Raw genomic sequence first — 10,940 nt, forward strand, 5'->3', positions numbered from 1 at the left:
GCTTACTGCTTCTTGTTTCCTGGAGTTGGGATGATACTACTTCAAGAAGGAGTAGGGCCATGCAGAGACCTGTACTTTAAGGTTGTGGATTGACTTAATCTGGCTCTATTTATAAACTTTAAGGATTGAATCCTAAAGAGAAAATATAAATTTAGCTCTTACTATAATTGGTTATTTGATATGCAAGTATTCATTTACTAGCTAATATCTTTAAAATAATGCACCTATTTTTATTCAGCTATATTGCTGATAACCAATTTATCATTTTTCAGAGGAAGCCCGTTTGCGAGGTGAACAAGAAGAAGCAGAAAGATTCGAAAAGGAGAGACTTGAACAAGAGAAGAGGGAAAAACTTGAAGCAAAAGTTAGTTTAAAGCCATCTTAGTAAATAACTCTTGAAAACAGTTACTACGTTTCTTTATATTATGTTTTAAAAGTTGGCTAATCCATTATAAGAAAATAGAGATTTTTCCTCATCTCCTTCATTATGGAGCTAATATGGGAGACTTTTCAGTATTTTTGAATCAGCATTAAGTACCAAAATTCTAATTAGGGGTGCACCAATACCGATTTTTGGGGCTGATACTGATAGCCAATTTTTAAGGAGGCATATTGGCCAATACCAATCCCAATCCGATCCGATTTGCAGCCCGGCAGCGTTCAGAGTAGTGTCTAGCTGGTAGGACTGTTGTGGTAGAAGGGGAGAAGGAAAGGAAGGGACATGTGGGGTGCATGTCCATGGATCTACATGGGGCGGGCTGCTGCTACAGTTTGGGGCCAGGGCTGTGCTGGGCTCTTTCCAGTGGGGGCTGGGCCGGGCTGCACTTCAGGTGGGCAGTGGCGGCGCTGGGAGGGGAGCTACGGGGGGGGCTGCAGTGACCTCAAAATATGCTGCCCCCACCATGCCTCTTCCACACACCCCCACCTGGAAGAGCCTGGCACAGCCCAGACTCTAGCCCGCATTGGCAACCCGCCTCACACGCAGATCCGGGGGCACATGCCCCCCATGCCTTCCAGGGTGCGTACAGCAGCAGAAGCCGCCCTCCCCTCCCCGTGCCCCCCAGACGAGCCATGGCTCCGTCCCGCACCCTGCTTCATCCCAGCTGGGCAGCACCTGTCCCTGTTCCAGCTCCATTCCCTCCCTCACTGTGGGGGCCTTGATCTCCCCCCCACCACCGTTTTTCTCCCCTCTCCCCTTCCACAACAGACTTACCAGCTGGACACAGCTCTCCATGCTACCGGCTGTGCTCCTTGCAGCGTACGTGCTGTACTGCAGCTGTATTCATGCACGGGGCATTTATCAGCCACATCGGGCAAAAAAGCTGATTTCCGATACAGTCAATTTTCTTTACATCGGTGCTGATCTGATGCATCAGTGCACCTCTAATTCTAATGATTATGTATGTTTCCTTTTTTACTTGATTCCAAGACAAGCTATTCCTTCCCTAGTCAACATAGGAAAACCAAGCCTTAACTTAGAATTGGGTGTACCTACACATGCATTTAATGAGCATTAAGCTAATGGACATTAAGAGATTTTTGGCAGGTGTTTACACATGCAGGGACTTGGCGCTAAACATAGTGTACTTGGCACAAAAGTTAGTGCCAAGTCTCTGCAGCCCTGCCATGTGCCCCTAGTGGCTGGGCAGACCTAGCACTAAAGTTAGCGCCAGGTCATGTCTACACACGCACCTCATTTGCTTTAGCCTAATTTCACCATTTTTAATTAGCATTAAGGATGCACACGTGTAAACACGTGCCCTTAATGCACATTAAATTAAGCTAATGGGCATTAATGTGTCTTGTGTAGATGCACCCATAGAATATCAAACTGCTCCAGTTGTGAGTTGTGAGGAGCAGATGTTCAGGGACCCCAGACTCCAGCTCAGCTGGAGACAGCATCAGCAGTGCATACGGTTCCTTCTTCCAACATCTGCTTCTTGCTCATCTCTTCTCCTCCCCCTCACCACCATCTCTCTCATTGGCAGATACTGGAAGGAGCAGATACTGGAAGGAGGAACCTGCACACCACTAATGAAGTCCCCAGCCAGGCTGAGGTGGAGGTGGGGGCACTTTAATTAGAGTGTCACTGAGAGCCGCTTTAATTAAAATGCCCACAGCATCATGTGTCTTCAGCATTCCACACTTCAAAATGGTGGTGGGGGCACTTTAACTAAAGCTCGTTCGATAAGCTTTAGTTAAAGAGCCCCTGTCACTATTTTGAAACACGGGAACACTGAATACACATGATGCGGAGGCTGCTGAAGCATGCTCCAGCAGACTCACAGCAGACTTATTTAATCAAGTCTGCTGCAATGCTAATTAGCACGTGTCAGAGGAGACATCAGTCATGTATAGCAAGTGCCCCTTGTACTCCCACAGCTCCCAGCTGAACTGATCTGACCATGGGCAACTGGTGCTACTTTCAAATGGGGGGGGGGGGGGGTGCCCCCCCCCCCCCCCCCCCCAGCAATCAGTTATTGACCGGGGGATCCCTCCGTGGCCAATCTCACCAAGGGGGGTGGTTTCCCCACGACAAATCATGCCAAGCAGGAAGCGGCCGCAGCTGCGGCACTCCCGAAAGTGACCACAGCGCTTCCAGAAGTGGCTGCAGTGCTTCATCCGGCACTCCCACTCCCTGGCCAGCGCTCGCGGGGGGGAACACCTGCGTTCCTGCCTGCCCCCCATCCGTTTCCTAAATGGAGAGCACTGCCTTTCGGGGGGTGCACCAGAGCTCTCAGGAGGTGCACATGCACTCCCTACACATTGCCACTGGATCTGGCTGCCGGCTGACAGATTTGTAGAATGGGGGAGCTCTCAGAGCCATTCCTGACCAGCTCCTGCCTTGTGCTGTAAGAAGCAGCTGTGGCAGTATGCAGGTTCCTCCTTCCAGCTTGTTCCTGGTCAGCTGGGGATATAGCATGGAGCTGGACAGGGAGGGAAGAACCTGTGCTGTCCCCAGCCAAGCTGGATTCCTGCACAGCCACTCCCAACAGCTCTCAGCTAGAGTGGTCTGCAGGCAGGGGGGAGCTCAAGAACCACTTCTGCCCTGCTCCTGCTCCTGCTCCTGCTCCTGCTCTGCACTGCGGGGAGCAGCTATGTGAACATCCCATCTTGGCTGAGGACAGCAGTAGTGGCATGCAGATTTCTTCTAGTCACTTGTCCCTGACAGAGAGGGATTGGGGAGGAGAGCTAGGCAGGGAGCAGATGCTGGAAGGAGGAAACTTTGAGGTGCTGATACTGTCCTTGGCTGAGCTGGGCTCCCTGCAACCAGATCAGCTGGGGACAGCAGCAGGAGAGGGCAAGCTGTAGGTCGTGGAAGGCATTCAGTTTCTCTTATGCTTGAGGCAAGTGGTGGAGAAACAGCTGGTGGGGGGGGGAGTGTAACTGATGGGGGGTTGGTCCCAGGGGGGCAGGCACCAGGGGGTATGGAACAGAGAACAGGCCACCTTCCTCTCAAGTTGTTTGCCTCCCTGCCACTTCCTCCATTGATTCTGCTTTCCCCACTGCAGTAAGGAGGATGAATTTAAGAGAACCCCACAATAATCAAATTCCATACATGGAAAATTAGAACAAATCTATAATTTTCCATGCATGGAATCTCATTATTGGGAGGGTCTTCTTAAATTTGAAGTTATCTTGCATTTGGATAAATACAGTACTCTAAACAAGGCAATGAGTTAGGTTGGTGATTAAATATCAGAGTTTTATGGAAAATGAAGGATAGTGTGGAAAGTGTGTGGCAGGAGTGGCCTCCTGTGATCCAGCAGGACAGTGTGGCAGGAGCAGCCTCCTGTGATCTGGCAGGCCAATCAAGGGCCCCGCACTCTGCTGAACTTGCACACTGGTGGCTATAAAGGTGCTACCAACTCCCCAGTAGCAGAAAACCTCCTGTGCTGCTCCAGGACTGTGTGATGCCACTACTTTTCTGTTCTCTTCACTGCCAGAACTGGAGCTGGAGCCATGGCAGGAGTGAGGTGAAGGGACAGAGGCATAGTACTGGCCGTTATGCCTCAGACAAAACTGGTATACCAGGGGTGGGCAAAATACAGCCCGCCAGGCCATTCTATCCAGCCTGCGGGGCCCTTAAATTTTCTTTTTTTTAATTAATATTTAACTGTCCCTGGCTCCTGTCAAAAATGACAGGAGACAGGGGCAGAAGGACCCAGGGGAACCCACGTCAGGCCCCTGGAACAGGAGGGTTTGCCTGCCCCCGCCCCCCCGGCCAGAAGCCTCTGCCTAGCAGAGGCTTCTGGCCTGGGACCATGGGGCTGCTCGTGCCTGTGTCATAGTGGGAAATTCAGGTAAGAGCGGGGGAACAGGGAGGCAGGGGAGGACCACAGGTAATCACCCCAGTTCTCAGGCTGGGCCGGCTCCTGCTGAGTCCCACAGTCTGGTTACGTAGCCAGGAGCGAGTGGGCGTACGGGAGCGAGCAACAGCCGGGATCCTTTTGCCCAGACAAGGGAATGCAGGGCATGCGGGTTCAGGGCTGTGCACACTGGTCCTCGCCTGACCACGGGGCTGGGGTGGGGGGCTAGGAGCGAGTGGGCACATGAGAGCCAGCACCAGTGTTCCATGGCAGCTCCCCTCTCTCCCTGCTGGCACAGCTCAGCCCAGCTCCATAGAGCCCAGCCAACCGCACTCCAGGCTTCTGGCACCCCGTTCTAGGCCCCACTGGCCCTGGGGCACTGCCAGGTTGTCGCTGGCTCCCGCACACTTGCTCGCTCCCAGCTCCCCAGCCCCACGGTACAGGCAGGGACCAGCACATGCATTCCTTACCCCACATACTCCGCGCTTGCCCATTTGGACGAAAGGATTGGGCCCCGGGCCATGTGGGTGGCCGCCTCTTTGGCAGCCTGGCCTGGAGCCGGGTTGTCATGGAGATTTGCATCGGGCCCGTGGCCATGTTTGCATTACAGCAGCTTCTGTTGCCACCAGGAGGCCAGGGACTGCCAGGGAAGGGCCTGTCCTACCCTGGTGGCAGTGCAGGGGGAACCCAGAGCCACTGGGGGCGGTGGGGACATGACACGGTAAGCACAGGGAGGCAGTGTGGAAGTTCAATTGCATGCCTGAAGCTTGGGGCGGTAATGCTCCCAGCTGCAGGTACCCAGCCTGGGGTACAGGAAGCCCAGGGAGGCCACAAGAGCTTCCAGAGCAGAAAAGCGGCCATGGACCTGATCTGACTCCTGGTGCAGCCTCCCTATCTGTCCCAGGGCTGGGGGGTGAGCTGTCAGTGGGCCTCTGGCGCCCTGCAGGGCAGGGGTGGGTGGGCCTTCCCTCTGGGGTGGCAGTGCTCACTGGGGCCACCCATGGGGAGGGCAGCTGGGCTGTTGCTGCCCCAAGTCTCAGGTACGCAATGTGACTTCCACACTGCCTCCCCACGCTTCCCATGCCCCGGGCCACATCCCTGCCTGCTTGTGCCATCCCGAGCAGCTCCAGGCACCCCCTGCGCTTCCCCTTGGGCCTGACATGCCTTTCCCCGGTGGCCCGGTGGCCCGCTGGCAGCTCACTCTCTGGTCCCAGGACTTGCAGGGAAGCTCCTCCAGGAGTAAGATTAGCCCTGCAGATGCTTTTGCGTTCTGGAGGCTGCTGTGGCTGCCAGGAACCCGGAAGCCATCCAGGAAGGGCCTGGCCAGCCCAGGGGACATCACAGGGGTGCAAGCAAGGCCACTGGGGGCAGCAGAAGTCAGTGGGGACCCAACACAGGGCACTGGAAGTGCAGGGAGGCTCCCCCAAAGTTGGATCTGAGTGGCTGCACCGGCGTGCTCAGGCTCTGGGCTACTGCAGAGCAGGGGTGGGTGCTGAAGGGTTCAGTGGGGAGTGCATAGGGTGCTCCCATGCACACTCCATATACCCTCAAACCCTTCTTGCAAACTCCACAGCCACACCCTCCTCCACACAAAATCATACATCCCACAAATACCATACACACACACACACACACACACCCCCCCATAGCTCCCCACAAACCCCACACTCACCTACCCACCCATACCCCCTGACACCCCTGCACACCACCCACACTATACAAGAGTAAGACTGCATTTTGAGCTATTATGTAATCACTTCTATATATACAGCACAAACACACAAATCAGGACAAAAATATATTTTTTAAATTGTATTAAAATATATTATTATAGGTATGTGACTTTTAGTACATCATTTGTTTTTTTCCCAGTTCTAAGATAGCAAACCCTCTTCCCCAAAGGAGTACTTCCAGGGGCAAGGGGAGGGACTTCTGGTGGCAAAGGTTTGAGGTTACGGGCGGGAAGGAAGAGGAGAGGGGGAAGTGTAAATGGTAAGGTCAGACAGGTACCTGGTGAATCAGATGTCAGGCAGGATGTAATGTGTCATAAATCCAATGTCTATACTGAGTCAATGATTTTTTTATCCAGTAGATGTATGAGGTGAAGTCCATAGGCTTGTCTACGAAACATGCTTTGTAAGTTCCCTTCCTCTCCTCCCCTCCTTTTCTACCCTTTGTCTTCCTTATTTCCAGCTATTTACTTTTTTCACAGACTGCCTCTTTTCTACCTTGGAGAAATCATCTACAGTAGAGTCTCCCTTACTTACCTTTGGCATTTTTCCCCCCTCGTTTCTCTCTCTCCCTTCCCTTCTCTACCTATTGATTTCCCAATTTCCACGTATTTACATTCTCACTGACATCTTCCATTCCTTGGAGATCTCAGAACAACAGAGATTCCATATGCCTGAAGAAGGGCGCTTGTGCCCAAAAGCTTGCAAAGAACTTTTTTCCAACTACTCAATTGGTCAAATAAAAGATATCACATCTACTGAAATAAGCTTGCCTTACATTTTTCATGGTTTTCTACAGTTCCAGTTATATTTTCAGTTGGATATATGTTGCCTGTAGTCTCTTGAACTGTAGTTGGTACTGTTCAGTACTATTAAGGTGTGTTATGGATTCTAGAATTAGCTGCATTTTATGGCAGGTTCATAGGTTTATGTATATATGTGTGTGGGTACGCATGTGCATGATCCTGTTGTAGAAAGATTTATTGGAATGAATTTAAGATGACTGCAGTTCCAAAATTTAAAACTCTGTTAGGTAAATCACCCCAAACAGGTGTTGATAGAAATTGTTACATATTCTATATATGGCACATTTGTCAGAAAAAAAAGAATAGAACATTTTAGTAATTTAACATTCTTTACTTTACTGGTGTTTATTAAACTGTAAACCCAATTAGGTAAGACTTTAAGGAAAATAACAAGATTATTTTAAATGTGAACAACAGTTGATTGAAAGATTGAAATAAGCTTTGGAGTTTTTACCACAAAATAATTATAAAAATAAAACTAAGTTAATACGGTAACAGGATCAAGAACGGAGAGGGTCTGAACTTACAGAACTCCATGCACTAGAAGAGAGCTTTTTGTCTGCAGTGCAATGGAAAGAGGAATATAGAGCATATGCAAAGGTAAGCTTGTTTCTTAACATATTTGCATAGAACAGTGGTGCCCTACCTTTTTGCCTAGCAGGCTTGATGGCCAGTGCCCGGTCCATCCATGGGCCAGATTTGGCTGGTATGCCCCACCAGTGACCAGGACAGGTGCAGTTCTGGCTGTCCAGAGGTAGGTGGGAGGCAGCCCAGCCCCAGTCCAGCTGTGTGGGGAGAAGAGGACATGGCCCAGCCACAATTCCGTCCTGTGGGGAAAAGGGTGTGTGGCTTTGCCCTGATTCAGCAGCACAGGAGAAAGGGGACATGGCTTGGACCCAACCCAACCCCATTGGGGGTGGCCTGGCCTTGATTCAGCCATGCAGGGGCAAGGGGACTTGGCCCAACCCTGATCTCACTGTGTAGGGGGAGAGGGTGTGGGATTTTGGTAGTGGGGTAAGATGGCTATAAATGGCCACTGCTTCACCACCAAATTTTCTGACCCATGAGGAGCCCTGCAAGCCAGATACAATGGGTCTGTGGGCCGCATTAGACCTGTGGGCCAAGAGTTGAGTACCCAGGACTTAGTCACAGAATATAGATGTGGGAAAGGTTTTTATAGTGTCTAACTCTTGTCTCATTAACTGCAAGATTGTTTCCTTATTTCTAGTGCTTTGTTCATTTTAATTCAAAATATCTCAAGGAAAACCACCATAGTTCTAATTAAAACACTTCTGTAGAATTTCAGGCAGTTGGTAACACCTGTTCAAGGGCCTCAGACTAAACAGCCTGCTAGTCAGGCTTTTGATGTATATTGGCAGAATTATGTGAAAAAAACAGTGCAGATTTGAAAGGGATGCTATTGAGACACAGAAGTTACATTAAAATGCAATTGAAAGAGTATAACAAATCATGTGGAATAAAAAAAAAGATTATTTGATTTATACCTGAAGCAAGCATTATATACTCAGGAAATTCAGTGTTAATCAGCCAGTAGAGCCTTTATTTTACCTTGTAGTGACATCATGCAATACACATATTGTTATGACTAAGTCATGTTAGTATTTGTTCTCCCAAATTAAATTAAACTGACCTGACAAATTTAAAATGTTTGCATCTATTTTTTTTCCTTTTAAAATTCTCTCTAGTGGGAACACTACATTGGTTGTGATGGGAGTCCTGATCCAGCTGTGCCTCAAGAAATAAATACTTTTATGAGCTTGTGGCGAGAAGATCAAAATGAGGATATTGAGTTTGTGATTGAGAAGGGAAACAAAGTACTAAATGTAAGGATCAAAATAATATTCTTAGGTGTGTGAAATAAATGCTCTATGTATCTCTGCATAGCCATTTGGCTGTAATTGGCTATTCCTGAACTTTCACTACTTTTTTGTGCCATTCTCCCTGTTGTGTGTTGTTTTTACTTTCCTAATTTATCAATTCTATGGTACCCAAACATTCAACATGTTTCCTTTTAGGAACATATAGGTAATGTTTAGAGATGTATTCAATCAAAAGTCTGAATCCAAATAGCTTTTCCCCGTATTTGTGAAAATTTGCATCAGGATCCAGTTTATGTACATTGCAATGCATGTATAAACCCCAAAGAACCACATAGATTCATAGACTGTAAGGCTGGAAGGGACCTCAGACGATCATTGGTTCCAGTTCCCTGCACCAAGCAGAAAAGATAACTGAGGGTCAGGTGACCGCAGCAAGGTGACTGTGTAGTCTCCTATTGAAGATTTCCAGGGTAGGTGATTACACCAACTCTGGAGGGAGCTTATTCCACAGTTTGGCCAACTTGACTTTGAAAAAGTTTTTCTTAATGTTGAGCCTGAATCGATCTTCCAGAAGTTTGTAGCCATTAGTCCTGGTTTTCCCCTTGGGTGCCCTGGTGAACAGTTGCTCAACAAGTCCTTGATTTACTCTCATAGTGTAGTGGTAAGCTGCTACCAGGTCCCCTATCAGCCTTCTTTTCCTCAGGCTGAAGAGTCCTAGATCTCTCAGCCTTTCCTCGTATGGCTTGCCTTTTAAGACTCTAATCATACGTGTGGCTCTTCTTTGGACTCTCTCAAGCTTGTCCACGTCCTTGTTAAAGTGTGGTGCCTAGAACTGGACACAGTACTCCAGCTGCGGTCTCACCAGTGTTGAGCAGAGCGGAAGAATCACCTCGGTTTTGTTGGAGATGCATCAATTGATGCATGCCAAAGTATTATTTGCCCTACTGGCTACAGCATTACACTGCCCACCCCTATTCATACTGTGGTCTATTAATACCCTCAGGTCCCTTTCATTCATGGTGCTAGTCAGTTTGGTGCCACCAGGGCTGTAGGTGCGTTGGGGGTTGCTCATCCCGAGGTGGAGCACTTTACATGTCTCGACATATGATATCTGAAAGCAGAGTGCAAGCATGCTCCACATTACTCCTTTAAAAGGAATTGTAAGGAAATAAACCACTGGTTTGACCTGAAAGCTAATGTAGAAAATTTAACCTCCTTCAGTTAATCGACAAGTTGGATTTTCTGTTATTGGACACTCCACTGAATGAACTACCTGAAAAAAATGTAATTCAATATCAGGAATCGATTTTGGATTTGCAGAGTCTTCTTCATCAGAAATACGATGAAGCAACAGGAAACCTGCTTAAAGTAAGCAAGCTAGCTAAGCTTTATATTTTGGTTGTTATGTTAATCATGACTTGCAATTTTGTACATTGGAATAATTTGAACAAGTGGAAAGTATTTTTTGTTGTTGTTTGTTTTATTTTTGGACTGTGATGCGGATTAGTATATAAGTGTCCCCCCGTAAATGTGTCCAGGATGTTTATAAAGACCGAACACACTCAAAGTATCTTAAACTGGAATTTTAAAATGAACCTAAGGGAGTTGGTTCGACTTCTACTAAATTTCATTAGGATTTGGAATGTGAAGCAGTTAAGAGCCCTATGAAAGCCCTAGCTTTCTTTAATTTGTCCCTGTGATTTATATTAGGAGCAACCACTGATTATACAAAAAAGTTGTAATTCCACAAAATTGTCAGCTACATTAAACCCCAAAATAATTAAGGCCAAAGATTTTCTGCACAATAGAAACTGAATGCACTTATATTTGGAAAATATAAATACTAGCATTTTCTTCAATTAAATAATACATATACAGCAATTGTGTTGTAACTTTTGATTCAACCTCAGAAGTTTAAATGATTTGACTCTGATTCACTGCATAATTAGAACAGCAGCACTGAATCATTGGGTGCATCTACACAAGACGTTTACTGTGGAGCTGCCTAATTAGCTCCTCAGTAAAGTCTCAATGTCTACACGTGTGCCCCAAGTAGTTGCAGTAAATTAATAAACGTCGCTGTAGGTTAGTGCTTGTAAACACTGGGTGTGTGTAGATGAAACGGGGGCCCTAAATTGAAGCGGTGGGTTTTTAAAAACACTGCTTCAATTAAGAGCAAAGTAAACCCCTATGTCATGTACACCAATGTCTTACCTGCCTCTCCTGCAGTGGGGAGGGGAGGGCAAGCTGACG

General features: G+C 47.9%; 1 protein-coding gene across 2 annotated transcripts in view; it reads left to right on the forward strand.

Moving 5' to 3' along the window:
* The window catches only part of CASC1 (cancer susceptibility 1), a 55,295-nt gene that overhangs the window by 9,621 nt on the left and 34,734 nt on the right, over positions 1 to 10,940 (forward strand). For both annotated transcript variants that reach the window (XM_025208541.1, XM_006027338.3), the window contains 4 exons: positions 273 to 364; positions 7,345 to 7,446; positions 8,553 to 8,690; positions 9,909 to 10,055. In XM_025208541.1, coding sequence (XP_025064326.1) covers positions 273 to 364; positions 7,345 to 7,446; positions 8,553 to 8,690; positions 9,909 to 10,055 — 479 coding nt within the window. The remainder of the gene's footprint in view (positions 1 to 272; positions 365 to 7,344; positions 7,447 to 8,552; positions 8,691 to 9,908; positions 10,056 to 10,940) is intronic.

This window comes from Alligator sinensis, unplaced genomic scaffold (genome assembly GCF_000455745.1).
Source record: "Alligator sinensis unplaced genomic scaffold, ASM45574v1 scaffold517_1, whole genome shotgun sequence".
Classification (NCBI taxonomy): Eukaryota; Metazoa; Chordata; order Crocodylia; family Alligatoridae; genus Alligator; species Alligator sinensis.